The 21,789-nt window shown below is 41.9% G+C and overlaps 1 protein-coding gene and 1 long non-coding RNA gene across 8 annotated transcripts in view; both read left to right on the top strand.

Annotated features, from left to right (window-relative positions):
- Positions 1 to 11,187, top strand: part of MBOAT2 (membrane bound O-acyltransferase domain containing 2) — a 121,677-nt gene extending 110,490 nt beyond the window's left edge. For 6 of the 7 annotated variants that reach the window (XM_024118930.2, XM_055089032.1, XM_024118929.2 and 3 more), the window contains 2 exons: positions 2,583 to 2,734; positions 5,107 to 11,187. In XM_024118930.2, coding sequence (XP_023974698.1) covers positions 2,583 to 2,734; positions 5,107 to 5,332 — 378 coding nt within the window. In that variant the 3' untranslated portion in view covers positions 5,333 to 11,187. The remainder of the gene's footprint in view (positions 1 to 2,582; positions 2,735 to 5,106) is intronic. The other variant, XR_003682470.1, reaches the window with a different exon arrangement.
- Positions 11,188 to 11,897: 710 nt separating this feature from the next.
- LOC114487390 (uncharacterized) lies at positions 11,898 to 17,876 on the top strand. The gene is made up of 3 exons (XR_003682439.2): positions 11,898 to 11,929; positions 12,582 to 12,678; positions 17,034 to 17,876. It is a non-coding gene; the product is annotated as an uncharacterized lncRNA (long non-coding RNA).
- The last annotated feature ends 3,913 nt before the right edge of the window (positions 17,877 to 21,789 follow it).

Genomic DNA, 21,789 nt, shown 5'->3' with positions numbered 1-21,789 from the left:
GTGTCAAAGGCCCAGTAAGCCTCTTACCTACCGGGCAGCCTTGCTCCTTTGGCCGGGTCAGTGCTGCAGGCTGGCTGGGAGGTGTGCCTGGCATGTATGTGGAGTGTGCCTCGCGGGCTGCGCGCTTGCTTCATCCCAGAGGAAGGCCTGGCCCACAGAGGCCTCCACGCCGTGTTCCTTGTTGTCACAGAATCTCCGGAAGGGTTGCTGAAAACTGGGTGAAATAGAGACGACCAGGCGAGTAGGTTTATTTTAGAGCTGTTTCCTGAAAACTACAGCCTTTGAGTCCTCTTTTAGATGAAGAGGGGACCGCGGCCAGGCCTAGATAACGTGGACGGGCCATTCCGCACGGCGGACACCACGTGCAAAGCAGGCCGCAGGTCTGTAGGGTATTTGAGACCTGGTGTATTATCTGGGAAACGGTTGAGGAATTAGGTTGGTGACGTGGGAAAGGAGGGGGGCAGTTTAGTGTAAGTCCTTAGAAGTCAATCGGAGGAAAGTGATGTGACAAAAACAGTGTTTGAACGAACTTCTTATGTCACTTACAGGTGAGGTGGCTTCATTTAACAAACTAGCAGATGTTTATTGCATTCGGTTTTAAGGTGCCTTGGAGATATGTGAGGTGAACGTCAAGAAGTATTAACTAAAGCCTATTCTTCCGTGGTTTGTAGTCTAGGGGCATAAGGTGTATGTATGTATGTGTGTAGGTATCTGTCTGTATATGGGGGGGGTGTGGGTACATATACCACAAGGCATATATGATAGATTCCATCGCTTTTATGGATAGTAAGTACCGTAGGTGCTTGGAGGGAAGGAAATCCCTTTTGGTTGGGTTGACTAGAGGAGGCCCCAGTAGGAAAGCGTGCTGGGATTTGGGCTTTGAATGATGAAAGTTATTTCAGTAGTGACTGAAGCGTAATGGGGGCAGAAAATGCCTTTCTAGGTGTAGAAATGACATTAGCAAAACCAAGTTAGAAAGTGTGTGGTGTATTTGGGAATGACGAGCAAATCTGGTTGAAGCAGAGCCTTCATGTATGTCTAAAGGGTGGATGATTCTGGAAAGGCAAAGGGCAGGGGCGGGGTGGGGCTGGAGAGAGAGGAAGAGGCGGATAATAGACGAACTTGAACAGCGAACTGGGGAAGAGCCTAATCCTCATTCTGTCCCACATCAGGGAGTCAGGGAAGGTGGGGATGGGAGGCTGGGAGCCACGCCTTGGGAAGTGGATTTGCCCCTGGTGGACAGAAGGGGAGAGAGTGCAGGTAGCTTTGCCGCCTTGAGCAAGGCAGGAAACCGGGGTAGGGTCCTGCCACTCAGAGTGCTGGTCTGTGTGTGGGAGGGCCACTAACCTCACACTGCATCCCCTCTGAAGAACGCGCGTGGCACCTCAGAGCAGGGCCACGCTTCACCTATCACCACGTGAGACGAAAAAAGCCGGGACACGAGAGAAAAAAAATAGTGTTTGGTCAAGTTTGCACATTTCAAAATGGAAAGGTTTTGACTGTTTTAGAAGCTAAAAAATATTAAAATAGTGGTTATTAGAAAGCGCTTTTTTCCTGAGAAGCCCTTCCCAATTTCCCCTAATGAATGATGTGTGTAATTGCCATTCATTTTAATAAGTGCTCTTTGACCTAAGCTCAGTGTATAATAGCTGTCTTTCGCAAATGCAGAGGTTGAAGAAGAGGAAGGATGTCTCCTTTCATAGTAGTAGAAAAATTGATCACGGAGTGGACCTTATTTACGTATAGGCAGACATTGTGGATCCGGTCCCAGACCACGGCAATAAAGTGAATATTGCAGTAAAGGGAGTTACACGAATTTTTCTGGTTTCCCAGTTCACATGAAAGTTATGTTTACACTATTGTGTGGTCTAAGGGTGCAATAACATTATGTCTAAGTATACATACCTTAATTAAAAAATACGTTATTGCTAAAAAATGCTAACCGTCATCTAAGCCTTCAGCAAGTCATAGTAATAACATCAGAGGTCGTTGATCATACAACACCATTACAAATACAATAATAAGGAAAAAGTTTGAAGTATTACAAGAATTACCAAAATGTGACACAGAGACAAGAAGTGAGCAAATGCTGTTGGAAGAATGGCTCCAGTAGACTCGCCCGACACAGCACTGCCGCACACCTTCAGTTTGTAGAAAAACGCAGTGTCTGCAAAGCATGATAAAGTGAAGCACGATAAAACGAGGTGTGCCTGTACTATAGTTTGCAAAGTGTGATTTAAGGAGCTCGAGGAAGTGTAATTTTTAACTTTGGGGGGGAACTTTTAATTTTACTACCACTTCAAATCTACAGAAAAATTGCCAAGAACTCCTAAACGCCCTTTACCCAGATTCACACATTTTGCTCACGTGCTTCCTCATGCACTCTCCGTATTTTTTATACACACGTGTATTAGTTTTTTCTGAACCAGGTCCAGCTTTTCCCATAGTAACAGTAACAGTACCATTTTAGATGCCCACCAGCAACGCACGAGAGTTTCGCTTGTTCCACATCCTTGAACAGTTGGTATAGTCAGTGTAGTTTTATGAGCAATGTTAAAGGTAAATATTTTTGTTTATTTCAGATGAGAAATAACTTTAGACATCATTTCATCGAACCTCCCCAACTTAAATTATTGTATGATGTCATAACATGGATAGCAACTCAGATAGCAGTAAGTTACACAGTTGTGCCGTTCGTTCTTCTTTCTATAAAGCCATCATTCATGTTTTACAGGTAAGTGTTACTCTTAAAAATATGCCATCGGAAATTTTTATTGAAATATAGTTGATTTACAATGTTGTGTCAGTTTCAGGTGTATAGCAAAATGATTCAGTTATTTACATATGTATGTATGAGAGAGAGTGTGTGTGTGTGTGTGTATTCTTTTTTAGATTCTTTTCCATTGTAGGTTATTACAAGATATTGAGTAGAGTTCCCTGTGTTATACAGTAGTTCCTTGTTGGTTATCTATTTTATACATAGTAGTGTATATATTTTAATCCCAAACTCCTAATTTATCCCTCTCCCACCCTTTCTCCTTAGGTAACCATAGGTTTGTTTTCTGTGTCTGTGAGTCTATTTCTGTTTTGTGAATAAGTTCCTTTGTATCGTTTTATTTTATTTTATTTATTTTTCATTTTAATTTATTTTTAAAAGAAAGCTTCTTGCTCTTGGGTAGAATAGAAAAATAGTACCCTAGCTTGTTTTCTGCAGTTAAATGCATTGTCAGTTACTTTTAAATCTTAAACCAAGCAGTCACAAGTTTATTTATGGAAGGATTAACACCACTCAGACCTCAGATGAGAGTGTGATTTACAGTGAGGAATATCAGCTGGGTAACCATTGCTTCAGATCGCTCAAAGGTTACACTGGAAAGTAGAGCTCTTCTTCCTACACTTGGATGTGAACTAGATGATTGTGGTGATCATTTCATGATATATACATATATCGAATCATTATGTTGTACGCCTGAAACTCGTAATGTTATATGTCAGTTATATATCTCAATTTAAAAAAGAGAGAGACATCAGACTAGCTTTGGCCCACAAGCTGCAGTTTGCTCACCCCTGCTCGAGGGCCAGGGTTTAAGAGTTTATTTGTTAAAGCAGAGGCTTAAGAGTCACTAGGGACATTTTAGGGATGGAAGTAAAATATATCCTCTGATAGTCACCAGTAACGGCTGGTAAAGTCCATGGAACAAGAGTTCAGCTATAAGACTGCTAACTCCAAAAGGAAAGGAAAACTTAAAAAAGGTGAACAATAACGAATATGATGAAGCAGTTAAAGAACAGCCTAGCTTGTTCTTTATAACGAATTATTAATTCTCTTAATTTCTTCAGTCAAAAGATAATAAATTACTTGTATTTCATTTATTGCTTCCCTTTTCACTCTTTGATATTTCATTTCATTGGTACTTTTTCATCTCTACATGATAGAAATTATTGTTTTGAATTCCATATTTTGTTTATCTGTTTATCTTCTCTCCCTCCCCCACCAAATTCCATTCCCCCCATAGTAGATAGTGATATCTTTGAGATCAAAAACTATTTTCCATTACCCTAGCATTTAGAATGACAGCACAGAGTCATAATACTCATACAGGAAGACGTAAGTAACTCCTGCTAAAGTGTCCATTTGAACAGAATAATTACATATGTCTAAATGTGACTGAGCTATTGGTTGGATTTTCTGTCTCAGGTACTTTGTTCACAGGCACTGGCACTTACAGCTATAGAATCAGGAGGTCACATTTGGTGTATATTTAAATTGAGCCATGATACTTCTAATAATATCTTTAATAATGTGACCTTTATTTTGTGACAGTAACCATCAAGAAGCAATGTTGCTTCTCTATTACTCACGTCATTGGAATATTTGTAACTTAATTAGGGGCAGTAAATAGCAGGCAAGGCTAGTACCGTCCCTTTACTACCTCCATAGTTTTGCTCAATATTTGATTCTATGGATTTGAGAGGTTTTTTTCAGATCTCTGCAGCTATTAATAAGTACATTTTTGTTTTTGTTCTACTTAGTCCTGGCCTTATGACCTTTACAAAGGAATGCAATATGATATCTAGTATGAGTGCTTTATAAATACCCACTGGCATACATGGTTAGAGTTTCATCTAAGGGGGATGGGTAAAAGAATAGTGTAGGGCTTCCCTGGTGGCGCAGTGGTTGGGAATCCACCTGCCAATGCAGGGGACACGGGTTCAAGCCCTGGTCCAGGAAGGTCCCACATGCCGCGGAGCAACTCAGCCCGTGCACCACAACTACTGAGCCTGCGCTCTAGAGCCCGCGAGCCACAACTGCTGAGCCCACGTGCCACAACTGCTGAAGCCCTCACGCCTAGAGCCCGTGCTCCACAACAAGAGAAGGCACTGCAATGAGAAGCCCGTTGACACAACTGGAGAAAGCCCGCGCGCAGCAACGAAGACCCAGTGCAGCCCAAAATAAATTAATTAAATAAATAAATTTAAAAACAAAAGAATAGTGTAGTAAATATATACATCCTGGGTGGGGCTTGTGACATTTTGACAAATGTCAAATTAAGTCTTGTTAATTATCAGAATTTAATACAGTAAAGTTTTCCTTTTTTCTTCTAGCTCCTGGTATTACAGCCTTCACTCTGCTGGTATCTTAGTATTATTGTTGTTGCCGGTGAAAAAAACTCAAAGAGGAAAGAATATACATGAAAACATTCAGCTGTCACGATCCAAAAAGTTTGACGAAAGAGAAAATTCTTTGGGACAGAATAGTTTTTCCACAACAAACAATGTTTGCAATCAGAATCAAGAAATAGCCTCTAGACATTCATCATTAAAGCAATGATGGGGAAAGCACTCTGATGGCTATTTTTTGTATGTTAACAGAAACCAATCTTAGCACCTTTCAAGGGGTTTGTGTCTGTTGGGAAAGAGATCACGTGGGGGGAAATCGGACAGTTTTAGGTAGGGAATGCCCTGTATACCGGCTTGAAAATGGAGTGAAAGACCCCTCCCATGCCATGTCCCTGTGGGCCATGCCTTATCAAAAATGTTTCCATTATTTCAATGGGCACTCAGGACCTCAGCATATGTCCATAGGGTCATAAGTGTGCCCTGCTGCTGAATGTATGTTGTGTATCCCAAGGCACTGAAGAGATGGAAAAATAATTGTGTCAATCTAGATGATTGAGAAAAATTAACTTTTCCAAATGAATGTCTTGCCTTAAACTGTCTATTTCCTAAACTCTTGTTTCCTAACTGGTATTTTCAAGTGTAGTATTGTGAGAACACTATTTCAATATTAGATGTTGTATGCTGCACAGGAATTCCAGAGGAATTTGAACAGGATATTTAAGACTGTGGATACTTTAAAATGCAATAAACATCTCAGTATTTGAAGGGTTTTCTTAAAGTATCTCAAATGACTACAGTGTGTTGTGAAACTGTAAAGTGATGGATGCCCATTTCCTGGAGAGTTTAATTACCCTGTGTCAGGCAGAGAGCCCTTCAAGGAAGGATTTCTTAAAGATAATTAAAGGTTGGTAATGTGATATTTTAAGCTATTTTTCTTAAAAAAAATAAAAAGGGAGAGAGAGAGAGAGAGAGAGAAGGTGACTAAAGGAAAGAAGGAAGACATGAATGGAGAAAGCACTGCGGGGGCCAGAGCCTGAGCCGGCGGCAGCTGTGACCAGCGCACACAGGGGTGCAGGGCAGGTGACTGATGCTCTGCAGACGTGCTCCTCATCCCTGTTTGTGGAGTTCTTTGTGACTCTGTAAGACATAAAAGTTTAATAACTTTTTATTACGTTGGACTTTTAAAAGAAATGTATCAGGCATAAATTATATAGAATGATAAAAGGATTGTGAAAATAATAGCGGGAGATTGCTTGAAGGTTTTGAAAGAGAAATCACTGAGTGAAATTACTCTCTAGCTGATCACTTTTTTATCCTTGACAATTTAATTCGTATTTGGGAAAGTTTTAGGAGAATGAAAACTTAAAGTCTTTGGGTCTGAACCACCTCTGTAGAGAATAATATAAATTAGTTTCCAAACTCTTAACTTCTCACATAAAAGTTTTGCCACTAACTCTTGTTAATGAGTTTCAGATTATTTAAGTAGAAAAATGTGCTTTTATCTTACGGGCTGTTTTCACCGTAATTAATTTCGCCTGAATTGCTGGGTATCCCCTTTAACCCCACAGTCTTGTGATGCTGCAGTAGCTGAAAGCAGAGGAGTGGGATGTGATGCCAGCCTGGCATCAGGGCCACGGCCAGAGATGATGAATCACTGGGAGGCAGTGAAGGGAGAAGGATGGGCAGGGCCTTCTGACTTCTTCACTTTTCTGTGACCCATCTTTTGTGGAATTTATTTACTTTTTTGCCTTAAATTTTTAAATGAAATGCAAATTGTCTATCTATGATGAGTCTCTCTTTTTTTTTTGTCATTAATAAATTTGCAAATGAAGTTAAGGACAGAACAGCTCTCTGGCTTCAGCTGTGTAGTATTTCAATTAAAGACGAAAGGAAAAGCAAATGTACTTGGAACTTTTGAGGTCTAATCAGCAAAAATATCAGTGTACCTTCCCAGAACTTTAGAAATAGCCTCCTCTTTGTTTATATGAAATGTTTTTATTTTTCTAAAGGTAATTTTTTTTTTTTCTCCACCTGATGATGTTAGCCATGCCCTGTTACCTCCTGGGCAAAGATGGATTGCTAAATACATTTTCTGTTTTCCCATGCATTGAATTTAAGCAAACTGTGGAACGTGAGAGGCTAGAGAAGAATAACCATGGAAAGTACCTGCCCCCCACAATGTCTCCTCCATTTAATTAATGCTGCAGAGAATCTGATCACTATTAAGAAAAAGTAAACAAATTTAGAGGTTAAAAGACAAGTCTAGGCATGTCATAAGTGAAAACAAGAGAGTGCATTAAAAACTTTCTTTTTGTTCAGCCTACCTAGCCATTAACAAATAATCATGATTTTGTTCTGTTACCTGACTATTTTTTACTTCTCAGCCTATAAACCTAATATCACTGTTATCTGTTTTTTGCTCAATGAAAGTAATCATAACACTACCATCTAGAAAGCGAGATGATTGATGAATTTTCCAGTTACTTTGAAGATAATACCTTATATATACCATTTGACTGATTTCCATCCCCCTGGATTGTCTAGGTTTTTTGTTTGTTTTTTGTATGAAATGGGTTTTGAATAGCTTTTATTTAATTTTGGAGAAATTATAATCACAGGTATACAATCTAGGAGAAAAACTAAAGAAATAATTCTAATTCTCAGCTTGACCTTCCGCCTCAAGAGGAGACTTTTTGTGCTCTATAAACTGAATATATCTACTTGGAGTGTTGCAAGGATTAATACTTTGCTTCTAATTATAATAGAAGAATTGAAGACTGGTATATCTCTACTATGTTAAACTTAAAGGGATTCATTGTAATATGTGCTTGCTTCTTTTTTAATCAACAGAATAGGATTCAGTGCATATTTATATTATTTCTCCACTCTTCAGTTGCCGTGCAACCACTCCAGAGATGATCAATCAGCATCATATTTATATCAATATTTCTGGTTATTATTATACTACTCAGGGAAAAAATGAACAAAATACTTATTTTTCCCACAATTTTATTTTTTTGAAACAATAGCAGTTAATTTATGGTTGATGTATCTCAGCTGTCACCATTTTACAACCCGCTTATTCTTGGTTTTTAAAATAAGCATTTATAATTGGAACTCAGGGTGATTGAAGAAATTTATTTAGCTTCTAAAATACCCAGCATAATAGAGAAGGTTTATTTGGCTTCCAAAATGTCCAGCCGCCACTTATGCCTCCACCATACTTTTGCTTAAAAAGTATTTTTGTTACTGATTCCCACCATGTGTGATGTTCACATACAGGATTTCCACAGATAGCAGTTTTGAGAAAAATTTTTCAGTGAAAAGAATGGTTTTAAAAAGTAGAGGTAACCCACATTGAAGCGCTAATTGTCCTGGGAGGAGACCTGGATGTTCATCCGGCTCGGTCGTTAGTGAGCCTTGTGACTTGGACGAGTGACCTGTCCTCCAGCCGAAGTTCCTTAATAAGCCCAAAGGGTTAGTTCCAAAAGTTTGTGACCAGTTGCGTTTGTAATGAATGGAAACCATTAACAAGATCTGTAAGAGTCACGAACCAGGGCAGATTCACCATCAAGATTATCTTCATGGTCACTTATTTTTACTACTTGAGCTCAAAGCCCTGACTTTTCAAAAGTTTTCTGAGGCAATCAGAAGGCGTGCAGCTTACCATTTCTACTGAATACAGCCCTTAAAATTAATCTTTCATAATGAAATAGTCTCCACTGAAGGAAAATATTTTCTCTTTTTGATTCCTCTGTTTTTTTGGTTTCGGTTTGTGCTATGTAAAACTGAGGAATATATATATGCTAAAAACTGTGTTTTATGAATTATCAGTTTTACTGGACAGGGTTTACCACCATATAACTTCTCAAATATTATTTCATTCAAAGATATTTAAAGAATATTTAATTTAGTTATACCTTATTTTAAACTACAGAAGAAAAATTACTTTAAAATGTTGACATTAAAATAATTATAAAATTTATACTTTTATTCGAGGACTAGATTACACTTAGGACAAAAATCTTGCCTATTTAAAATGTATACCTTGTAAATTTTCATTTGTAAGTTCATGAACAACTCTGGACATTTGTGCTTTTTTGTTTCCTTATTTTAAATTGTCGAAAATTATTAGTTTATTGATTTGAAGAGTTCTGCATTTTAGTCGAAAGAAAAAATTACTTGAGAGAATAATTCTTTCAGAATGGTGCCTATTATTGCTGTGTCAGTGAGGCATTTGTCCAGAGTTTTAGATATGAACCAGTATTTTGTAGAGTTTTATTCAGCCACTAATAGTCCATCCTGGCTGACATTGAATACATCATATTTAACAGAGGTGCAGAATTCTAAGTAACACTGTGAAATGTAATCTTAACTGCCCTCCAGGACTTTATAAAAGCTACAGGTAACCCGGTGTACATTTAACGAGTAGCTGATCATTTAGACACTTAACTTAGATGCTGAAAGTTCTGCTTTCTACAGCCCTTCCTTGTAAAAGTGTCTTTGTGTCAGTGCACACTCCTAATGCTGAAGAAAAAGACTTGCTTTAAAAAAAGAAATTTCACTCTGAAATATGGATTTGAAAGACTAGGATGCAGAGGGTCTGTTAGGATGCAGAGGGTCTCTACCGTGTTTTCCTGCAGCACCACTTAGTCACATCTATTTATAGTAACTCATTACAGAAGAAAATTTTAAATGAAATTTTCCATGTTGGCATTTTGTAGGACTGCTCTTAGAATCAACAACTAAGCTGCTTTTTGAGCTCTTGTACAGAGGATGCAGCCAATTACATTTTACTTGGTGGGCTGCTTAATAAAGTTTTATATATGTTTTCAAATAATATTTATTTTATTAGGTTTTTAACGTTATGCAAACCCCAGTAAAGAACTGACAAGCTCTAGAGGTCATTGATTAGGAAGACTTTCTGAAATGGAGCCTAAAGACACATTTTTATGCCAACTAATTTGTCTTGCCTTTAAAGCTGGTTATAACTGTCTTCTTTCAGTACACCCTTTATAAAGCAGCAAAACGAAACAAAAGAAACCCCAGGACTGTATGATCTATAGATAAGAGTATAAACATCCATGCAAAACCCCTGTCTAACTTCCTCAGTGATGATAGCCATCTCTCCAGTCAGATTTTATCAAATTTTGCTACTATAAAAAGAAATGGAAGTGTAATGAAAAACCAGAAGTTACAGAGCAACATCAGTAGAACGACTAACCATTTTCTTAATGACATGTTTGAAATGGAAAAAGTGACTGGCTGCCTTTTACTGGAGTCGTAAGTGACTGTATCCTGCCCAGTCTCTATTTTGGGTTCACTTTGAAAAGTTGATTTGTCAGTATTCCTCTTTGTTTTTCCTATTAAAAGGGCAAACACGTGTAAAGAGTTCGACAGACCTTTCAAACATGCTTCTTTTCCGATGTTAAGTATTTTTGGTTCTGTATCTACGGATCCGTCAACAAAGTACGTTTGCTCCTGACTTTTTAATCGCAGGAGAGAGGAATCAAACCAGCACACATGCTCCATCTTCTGTCACTCGTCCGCACCTGCCTCCCCAAGCCCCAAGGGGCACGATGGAAAGCTGTAGGAATGAGAGTAAAAATAATTCCGGCGGAACAAGAGAAACCCTCCTCCCTGCAGAGTGAAAACGTGGGATTTCATTCCTGCCTTCCTTTAAAGCTTGCATCTTGATCTCTGCGTAGGAGTAGTTGAACACTGTTACCCCAACACGAGGGGGTCCCAGCTCCAGCAGCCAGTATTCACAGCCCTTCATTTGCCTTCGCTGGGGGAGAATAGAACGTGGTGTCTGTGCTTTTTGTTTTTACGATTCCAAAATATTTTTTTAAAGATGTGTTATTTTTCGACAGATCCATAAAGTAGTTCCTGTTGTATGGTAAATTTAAATTACCACTCTGTCAGTTACACTGTGATGTGATAATTTCATAACCACTTGTTTCTAGTCTGTGTCCTCAGAGCTGCACTGGTGGCTTATTGCTGGGTTTTAAAGATGTTTTTAACTGAACATGTAAATGTTTTTTTTCTAATTTGTGTCTTTAAAAACGATTAAACAGTAGTTTAAAAATATATGTGTGTGTTTGCTGATTTCAGAGGCTTTAAATTCCATCTCTAGAACTGAATACCAGGCCTGTCTTGAGAAGCAATGGTCTTTTTTCATTGAAGGATTCTTCAGGAGTCATTGACTTTTTAACTGGTTAAAAATTATTTAAAGGAAACCACTGTCACATTATAAACATTTTGGGAGGCAGTTAAAAGAACCTTGGGTTGGTATATAGTATCTTGTATATTCTCTGTTAAAACAGACTTCTAAAGTGAAGAGGAGGCTGACTGTCCTCAGTTACAAAGAAGAAGGGTTGTGGCTTTCCCAGTCCTGCTGTCGGCACTTCCACTGGCCTTGTACGTGGATCTGGTCCCTGCCTTTGAGAAGCAGGGCACTGAGACAACCGCTCGGTTTCTGTACCACGATTACAGACTTAAGGGAACTTTGGGGTGCACTTCCAGGCTCTTCTAGATGCTGTCGTGAACAGCTGTGGGGAAAACATCTTCTATTAACTTGTACTGTTGTACAAAGATGCTAGATGAACGCGTACGAGGAAGTCCAGTTGTGGTGCTTTCTCGCTGGAAGGCCTTAGACTTGATGGCAGATTTAAATGACCCCATTTTGAGATTCATGACAGCGGAGCCACCGGGAGCAGGACGGACCCAGGAGCTGCCTGCCGGCACGGCACTCGCATGCGCTTGTCCTGACAGGCGTGACGGCGGAGGTAACGTGATTCGCTCCACGGTAAGGAAGGCCAGGAGGCCAGGTGATAACAGGACTCCTGTTGCACATAGGTGAACATTGTAAGGTGTTTCGTATTTTACGGAAGTCACTAAATGACTTCCAACCGAACGTGCTGGGTAACTAAAGAACAAATCACGGCTCTTGCCTTTGAGGAGCTAATAGTCACCATATAATACGGTTAAGTGCTTTATGAGAGGCAAGTACAAGGGTCTTGGGGCAATTAGAGGGGTGGGGAGCTCAGGAAGAGGCTCGGGCAGCTGCACAGCGGAGCTGGCACTTGGGTTTGTGAGAAAGCGTTTTACTGCGCCGACAGAGAGGTGGGAGGTGCGTTAATTAGAGGAAGAAAGAAAAGCATACGTCAACGATTTTATAGCGTTTACCCAAGTAGAATAAAAGCAACAGGAGTTATGCAAGTTTTGATCTACTGTGTGCCAACTATCTGTTTCACAGTAACTTATCTTCCCCCATGTAGCAAAAGGAATAATAGGAAAACATTGAGTTTAGCCGATGTTTAAAAACTGAGACTTTACAAACTATTTCAAGCGTATGGTTCAGTACAGAACGATAAAACAGACTCCAGTGCCCACCGCTCAGATTGAACAGCTGTTTCTGCTTTGCCACATTAGGTTTAAAGTTTGTCTTTTTTTCATAGAAAGAACGTTGCACGTGAGGCCAGTATACCTGCCCCAACCTTTGCCTTCCCCCTCCCTCCTCAGAAGTCACGACTACATCAATGTGAGCCTTTTTTGGTAAGCTTTTCATTTGGTCACCTTTCTTACAAGCTTAGCTGTGGGATTTTAAAAATAATTTTGTGCTCTATTTAGTCTAGTTTTCTAGGTGTTTATAGCACGATGGGCTCAGTCTGCTGGTCGCTGGAATCAGATGTCAGCTCGGATTCTTAATGTCATTAAAAGATGGCATTTCTCTTTACTGGTAAAATCCTTTCTTTTACGATGGATTTGTGTTTCTCAGGTACGCTTTGTTTTGTGCCTGTGTCTTCTTTTTTTGGTCACATCATCCCAAGTGATACCCATGGTGTCCGTTAGCACAGCCTGAGACCCCCGCCGGCAGAAGGGCAGGTCCGGATCGGCCAGCCAGGGCAGAGCTGGACGCGCCGCGCCCAGGAGAGGGATTCCGCGCGCTGGTTGCCGTCGCTTTCTGCAGGGTGAGCACGAGCGCAGCCTTATAAAAACAGGCCTAGGATCTGAGCTCAGCCGCCAGCTGCTTACAGCCATCCGTGGGGAAGTTGGCTGCCGGGCACGCGGAGACCCAGGGCCCGTGAGAAGGGGAGGCCCTGCCGGGGGACCGCCAGTCCCCCGGAAAGCTGAGTTCCTGTTTCGCTCTCCATGCTTCTTTTTTTAAAAAAATTATTTATTTATTTATTTATTTATTTATTTATTTATTTATTTATATTTGGCCGTGTTGGGTCTTCGTTTCTGCGCGAAGGCTCTCTCTAGTTGTGGCGAGCGGGGTCCGCTCTTCATCGCGGTGCGCGGGCCTCTCACCGTCGCGGCCTCTCCCGTTGCGGAGCACAGGCTCCGGACGCGCAGGCTCAGGAGTTGCGGCGCACGGGCCTAGTTGCTCCGCGACACGTGGGATCTTCCCGGACCGGGGCTCGATCCCGTGTCCCCTGCATCGGCAGGCGGATTCTCAACCACTGCGCCACCAGGGAAGCCCTCTCCACGCTTTTTTAATGCACGCATCGTCAGCCTCAAGAAGAGGCTAGAGAAGAAATTCGCAAGTACTGGAAATCCATCCTACGGTCCTGAACCTTTACTACGAATCTTCTGGAAAGAGTGGCCAGCGCAGCACCCCGCTTCCTTCGTTGTCTCCTACACTCTGCAAGGGTCATTTTCTGCCTGTAGCTGAATGTGAAGCGCAGTTTTCCATCTTTGCATCGCTCGATCTCTGCAGCATTTGGCTATGTTGACCACTCTCTTCTTGAGATGCTTTTCTCAGTGTCTGTGAAACTGTCCTGCCTCGCTTCTCCTCCTTCCTGCCTCTGGATGATCTAAGTCAGCCGAGACCCCTCGTCCTGGCCCCAGTTCACACACTTGTCTGTTCTCATAGGGCCTCTGCGCTGGCCCTACCTTCAACACTGACCTCTGTCTCCTAACTTCCCCCCCCACCAACTCCAGCTGAATATCTGCACCCGGAAATCACAAGCAAACTCAGAACAGCCAAAACTGTGCAAAACATGTGATTCCTCTCGTAGCGCTCATGTCATGAAATGTCCTGAATATTTCCCTCGTTACCCAAGTCAGAAGCCTGTGCCTCACCCTCACTCTTCTCGCTCTTTCTTCCTTATGCACCATCACATGTCGCCAGCCCCCGTGTGTCCCGTCTCCCAGACAACTGACTCCATCTCACCGGCCTTCCCTCCCCATTCCTCACCTAGTTCGTGGCAGGGACCTCCCAACTGGTCCTGCATCCTCCAGGCATGTCATTCTGTGACACGCAGCCTCGAGTCATCTCTCTAAAGTCAACAAATTGGGTTTTTATTTTCCCGCTTCAAAAATGAAACTGTTAACCAAAGCCTTTGCGATAAGTTCAAACTCTTAAGTATGGTGGAAAAAAAACCTTTCCATGATCTAACCCCTGCTTACCCTTCATCATGCTTCTCTCTCCTGATTTGCACCCCTCCCAGTACACACATGCTGCCGTAGATTGGATCTGTCCCCCTAAAATTCATGTTGAAATCCTAACTCGAAGGTGATGGTGTTTGGAGGTGGGGTTTTGTGGGTGTGATAGGTCATGAGGGGAGGCCCTCATGAATGGCATTTAGTGCCCTTATAAAAGACTCCAAAACGATCTGAAAAAGAATATATATAGATCTATATATATAGATCTATATATCACTTTGCTGTATACCTGAAACTAACACAACATTGTAAATCAACTATACTTCAATCAAAAATAAAATTCAATTTAAAAAAGACCCCTGAGGGCTTCCCTGGTGGCACAGTGGTTAAGAATCCGCCTGCCAATGCAGGGGACACGGGTTTGATCCCTGGTCCGGGAAGATCCCACGTGTCACGGAGCAGCTAAGCCCGTGCGCCGCAACTACTGAGCCTGCACTCTAGAGCCCGCGAGCCACAACTACTGAGCCCACGAGCCACAACTACTGAAGCCCGCGCGCCTAGAGCCCGTGCTCTGCAACAAGAGAAGCCACCGCAGTGAGAAGCCTGTGCACCGCAACGAAGAGTAGCCCCCGCTCGCCGCAGCTAGAGAAAGCCTGCGTGCAGCAACGAAGACCCAACGCGGTCAAAAATAAATAAATAAAATAAATATAGTTATTTTTAAAAAAAATGAAAAAGACCCCTGATAGCTCCCTTGTCCCTTCTACCATGTGAAGATACAGCAAAACGTTTGCAGTCTGCACCCTGGAAGAGGTCTCTCGCCAGAATCTGACCATGCTGGCACCTTGGTCTCCAACTCCAAGCCTCCAGACCTGTGAGGAATGAGTTCCTGCTGTTCAGAAGCTGCGCGGTCTCTGGTACTTTGTTACAGCGTCTGAGCAGACTAAGGCAGCTTATGCTCAAGCCACGCTGGGTAATCATACTTCCTCCGGTCTCTCTCCCTTGCCTCCTACCTGCCGCTCCTGTTACCCAGAATTACCATCTACACCACATCCTCCCCACCTCTCCCCTCCAGCTAACTCCTGCTTCATCACTGGGGTGCAGCCTGACTGTCACAGTCAGAAATGTTCAGTGAGCTTGTGCTATATGCCAGGCGCTAAGATGAATGCTAAGCGTCCAACAGATGCTTTTCTCTAGGCAGCTCTTCCTGAACCTTCCCGTCACAGGTTCTCTATTCTCATATGTACCTTACACTCACCACACAGTGCTGTAATTGTTAATATATAATATATATTTGTTCAGAGTTGCACAACCAAAGAAGGAAGTAGAGTGATGAATGCAGAACAATATGCAAATTCATAATTATCGGATATTTACCCCAGACTCATAAACTAATTCCTTTAGCTGCAGGACCTCCATTTCCAAGGACCCTCATTACCATCAACTTGTGGTTGATGTAGGAATAGATTCCCAAAGTCTCCACATTGCGTGGTAGAGACACAAACTAAGATGCTTCAGTCCTGGAGGCCACGTTTAAGGCACGAGGTCCACGTACATCTCAGGTATGGGTTTAAACAGAATCATTTAGAAAATCGGTCATCGTTATGCATTTGCTAAACTGAAGCAACCTATACTACTTGATACTAATAAATTGCCTTTCACACAAAGCAACAAGGTTTTGTGGAATTTGATTAATTTTAGAAAATCTTCAGTATGGCCAAAAATAAAAACCTTAACACTAAGACCGAAGGTGTTTTGTAGGCAAGATTAAATATTTTCTATCCAGACCTTCAGATTAGGAATTATTTCATCGGTTCCTCCACACCCACACTAACTGATTGTCTCCCCCCCACTTTATATTAGGCACATCGTAGCTCGTAAACGCATTCAAATATGTCAAACAGACACCCATCGTTCTGTCACTGATAACCGATTTTAATATTCTGGGGTATTTCTAGTCTTTTTTCCTGTTGCTAGATAAACGTATGTATTTGCAAAATAATTTTGTAACCTTCATTTTTCACTGATATTTTGTACCTCTCTTTCCTTATTTCACCTATTAAGTTTACTTAGAGGGGCAATAGCAAGAAGAAAAGAGAGAAATGAAGGATGTAGTTAATATGCACATTAAATAAACCACATGTTCATTGAACCCTACTCCAACCCATAAAAACAGAAAATCAGTTGTCAGGTTCATTTATAAATGAATTTGAAGCAGGAAGAGAATCAGTCACTTCTGCTTCTCTCCCTTTATACTGGTGCGTAGTATTTTCCTGAAAGTACTTTCCTTTCAGGGGCACATTAGGCCATATACAGGTAAAATCATTTAAAACTCTTATGAACTTTCATCAAGAACAGAGAAGTGGATAATGGATGATTCAAGATAGATCCAATATAAGGAAACAGCCCCGATGACTGTCATCTGACTTTCTGAACCAGTTTGCTCGGGGAGAGACTGACTAATAATGAAGAACTAGGGAATGTTATGCCAATAATCATGTGCTCCTGACGTTTTATTCCATTAGAAATACGGACCCATAAACCACAATGTGAGTGAATATTTTTCGTATATGAGCGTGCAACTTCCTGTGTGAATGGCTAAACAATTTGAACTTCATGCTGCCACAGTGAGTACATCGAAGTGTCGTTTACGTCTGGAGTCATAGCATTTCAACACGCTTATGTTTGCCAAGTCACCTCCATTTTCATCACTATTGAAAATAGAAAGCTTGCTATCCCCCTGCAGCTGTGCACACCCATCTTCCACTCCCCTCCCCAGCTCCCCCAGACCTGCCCCTCTCCCGGGACACGTGGCACGTTGTTGGTAAAATCTCCCCTTTTTCCTTTAGCTCTTTCCTTCACCTGTTGCTCTAATGAAAACCCAGGTCTCTCCCAGGACGTGACATCCCTTGCTGACCTCACAAGTGGTAGCTGGTTTCCCTTGCTCGTCACTGGGCCTGGAGGTGGGCCAGGTGCCCTCCTACTCGCTGTCACATGCACACAGCGGTCCCTGCTTTCCTCCTAAGATACTGGAGTTGAGAAGCGCGTATCATCCCTCTTGCCTGCGTCCGTCTCCAGACTTCCCTGGGTAACTCCCCACTAGAAGAGATTAGACCCTGGTTCTTGTCACTGTCCAGCACAAGGCGCTTGATGATGTCAATATCCTTAGAGAAGGGCCTGCCAACACTGGCCTCCCAGCTCCCTGACCTGCCCCCCGACCTTGTTATCACCAACGGTCTCCGTTTCCAGCACTCCACTCCCAACCCCCTCCAACTTGCCATCTCACTTCCTCTAGTAGACAGACTCCATCAACTCTTTGACGCCACCATGCATGCTTCTATTCCAGTGATCTTACCCCATGTCCTAACTCCTCCCTACCCTGCTTGAACTCTCTGCTCTGTAGTTAGTTTGTAGTAATGCTGCTGCTACAGCCCTGTAGACTGCTACAGGCTTCTGTCCTAAAAGCACAGGGATTCTGATGAATTCTATATTGTGTGATTCAGCAAAAAGGAAGAATGAAGTAAGCGCAGAATCATTGTAAAAATATACATATATTCTGAAATAAAAAGTTTACTTTATATATGTATATAAAATAGTTTAGATACATAATAAACTTTTAATTTTAGAATAGTCTTAGATTTACAGAAAATGTGGTGGAGATAGTACAGAGTTCCCACATATCCCCGCACGGTGTTTCCCAATTGTTAACATCTTACGTTAGTGTGTACGTTCGCCGCAGCTAATAAACCAATGCTGAACAAAGGCCACACTTTATTCAGATTTCCTTAGCCTTAGTTTTTTCCTAACGCCCTTTTCTGTCCCCAGATGCCTTGCAGGACACATTAGTGGTTATGTCTCCTTAGGCTCCTCTTGACTGTGACAGTTTCTCAGACCGTTCTTGGTGGCCTTGACAGCTCTGAGGGCTACTGGTCAGGTATTTTGCAGAATGTCTCTCCATTGGGAATTTGCCTGAATTTTTTCTCTTAAACGTGTTCTGACAGGAGAGAGCTTCCTTTTTGAGAAGGTGTAGCTCTTCTGCTTACAATTTTACCTGCCTAGTGTTAGAAGGAACGTTTATAGACTAGCTTCTGGCTCCATCTGTTACAGACCTTGTCTTCCATCTTCCAGATGCTTCAGTGCTGGGTATCCCAGGACATCTTGTTCCAAATACACCTAGGACCTGACTTTCTTTCCTTCTACTACTAGGTGCCCCTGTTCAAGCTGTTACCTTTCACTTGTGTTACTACAAAAGCCTCCTAAATGGTCTCCTATGTCCCTCCCTTGTTACCCCTGAAGGTCCAGCTTTTGCACAGCAGGTAGAATGAGTTTTCTAAAACAGCTCAGTTGTGTTCCTTCTCTGTCAAAACCCTATTTTCACCTGCAGTAAAATTCATCTTTGTTGTCGCAGAAGAGGCCCTGCCCACCCTGGCCTCTGGGGTCTCACCTCCACCTTTCCCGTCTCTCTCATGCTGTTCCAGCCTCCCTGCCCTTGCTGTTCTCTGAACACGCCAAGCACACCGCCGCCTCTGCGCCTGTGTACCTACTGTCCCGTTTGCCTGAACTGCCCTTCCTCCAAACGGTGCCTGGCTTCTGCGCCTGCGCACCTTAACCGTCTTCTGCACGTTCCCTTTCTCCATGGCACCTGCCTCTGTCTGCTGCCTAGAGCTGACTTGTTGGCTTGTTGTCCGTCTTCCGCATTGGAATATAAGGTCCGTGAGGGGAGATGGTAGGGATTTCATCCTCAGTGCTGTATCCCTGGCGTCAAGAAGGGTGCTGAGGGAAGCTTATAGTGGCTCATTCACTTATTCGAGACGCATCTGGCACATAACAGGGGTCCATGAATTTGGGTGAGTAAAATGAATGAGTGAGTGAATGGAGCCTGATCCTACAACTGAAAGCCTCTACTGATACTCCTGGTATATCCCTAAGTAGACATCCTGTAGCTTTTTCATTATTTTCTTGTGAGTAATCTCCTAGTAGGTCTCCAGGGGGTTCTGTTAGCTGGGGTTACCAAAGTTTTATACTGACTGCCCATGGCTTCAGCCTTAGTTTTCAGATATCTCGATACGCTGCTATTTGGCTGGTATTATCTACTTTTCTTTACACCCCTCCCATACTCTGGTTATATAACTGTACTCGTCATTTTTTGACTATACCTCACTCACATGCCTGCTTAAAATGCTTCTACCTGCTGGAAGAACCAGCTCAAATCTTACCTTGACTAAGAAGTTTTCCCAGCTTCCTCCAAATTGTAGTTACTCTCTTCCTTTTCCCAGCATACGTCAAAATATCCAGAGTGAAGCATGAAGAGAAAAAAAAGTTAGAAGACACAGAGAAGAGAGTCAGAGCTGTAGAAGCTATGGTGAAAAGGTCTAGCCTATGAGCGATTGGAGTCCCAGAAGGGGAGAAGAGAGAATGTTAGAGAAATGTCTGATGCTGATGAAAAGTCTCAGTTACTGTGAACTTTACGGATAAACAGTGGAACCTCAAAGGGCCGGGAAGGGTAATCCCAGAAAATATGACAGTTTATTGTAAAGTGATAGTAATTCAGACAGTGATGTATTGGCTCAAGGATACCCAAATGCATCAATCAATCAAGTTGAAGTCAATTTAACTCAATAAAGAACCACCTGGTGGGCAATTTGGAAGCAGAGGAGAAAAGATTTAACACTTCATAAGAAACACATGGAAAAGCAGCTATCTTTAGGATAAATATTTTCATTGAAGTACAGTTAATTTACAATGTTGTATTAGTTTCAGGTATACAGCAAAGTGTTTCAGTTATACATATATACGTGTATGTATATAAATATATATTATTTTTCAGATTTTTTTCCCTTACAGGTTATTACAAGATATTGAGTATAGCCCTGTGCTATACAGTAGGTCTTTGTTGGTTATCTATTTTATGTATAGTAGTGTGTATATGTTAATCCCAAACTCCTAATTTACCCCTTCCCCCCCAAATGTTGGTTTTAAAGAAAGCTATAGGTTATATGATTAGAATCACTAGTAACAGAGGAGTTGAATTTAATGCTATGTTAAGTGATGTGCTATCCTAAATTTCGAATGTATCTTTAGCAAGCAGAAACTGCTTGATAATTTAAAATATGAAAAAATGACACTAAATTTCATGATTAAGATAAGAGACAGGTGTAATTTCAAAACAATATACCAACTAGCAGATCTGAATTACATAGTTTTTATGGCACAATAAAATTAAACATTAATTCATAGTCTCATCCGGCTGAAGGGGTTTAAGAAATCAACCAGTGGACCGAATGCAATGTTAACTCTCTCTTTCTGCTCCAGCTCTTGTTCCCTTGTATGGGAGTCCGTGCTGATGAGTGAACTTTGGCTTCAGAGGCTGGGAGGGGATTCAAGGTTCCAACTTGGCTAGAACGAGATGCTGAGATCCTGGAAATGGAAAGAGTTCCACATTTTCATGAAGGGAACAAAGCACTAGACCTCTTACTAACTTAAGGTTGCCCTAAAAATGCTTTCGATGTAAAATCAAAACGAGTGCGGTTGGGTGTGAACCTTGAGTAGGATTTCCTGACCATGTAGCGCCCGTTCCCACCTCCTGGTCCATATAGTTCCCCTGACCCCTGCTTACTCTCCTGGTTGCCTAGAGGGCTTTGCTCTCCTCCCACCAATCCCCAGACACCGCTCGCTCTTCTGAGCTACCATGTCCTTGGGGCTTAGCCTATGCCATGTGGAGCTGATAATATTTTCTGTTAGCGTATTACCCATCTCCCTAATTGGACGGAACTCTCATAGCGGGGCCCCGAATCGTCAATCTCTGGTAGTGAGTAAGAATTTGGCAATTTTTTAAAAATTAGTATTTTACTTTTATTTATTTAGTTCGTTGTTTATTTATTTATTTATTTACTGGCCACGCCACGCGGCTTGTGGAATCTTAGTTGCCCCACCAGGGACTGAATGTGGGCCCACGGCGGTGAAAGAGCCGATTCCTAACCACTGGACCGCCAGGGAATTCCCAAGAATTTGATGATCGAAAAGAGCTTTTAGAGAGACTGAAACAGCCATGGCAAGCCAATGGGTTGGCAACACCAACATGTGTCTGCCCTGCTGGTAGTTTCGTTTGACTTACGTTGAGCTTGCCAACCTCTAAAACCCAAAGTCGTTTTTATATTGATTCAGTTATAACTCTTTCTCTTTCCTCCAACTCTTTGTCTGACTCTTTGTCCACCACTCCCTGCCCGCCCCCCACTTGAAGGCAGGGTTTTATATTTGCCCCTCATCTGTTGCCCCTCAAAT

This window comes from Physeter macrocephalus, chromosome 12 (assembly GCF_002837175.3).
Source record: "Physeter macrocephalus isolate SW-GA chromosome 12, ASM283717v5, whole genome shotgun sequence".
NCBI classification, from domain to species: domain Eukaryota; kingdom Metazoa; phylum Chordata; class Mammalia; order Artiodactyla; family Physeteridae; genus Physeter; species Physeter macrocephalus.
The sequence above is the reverse complement of the archived record's forward strand: the minus strand, read 5'-3'. Positions and strand labels throughout refer to the sequence as shown.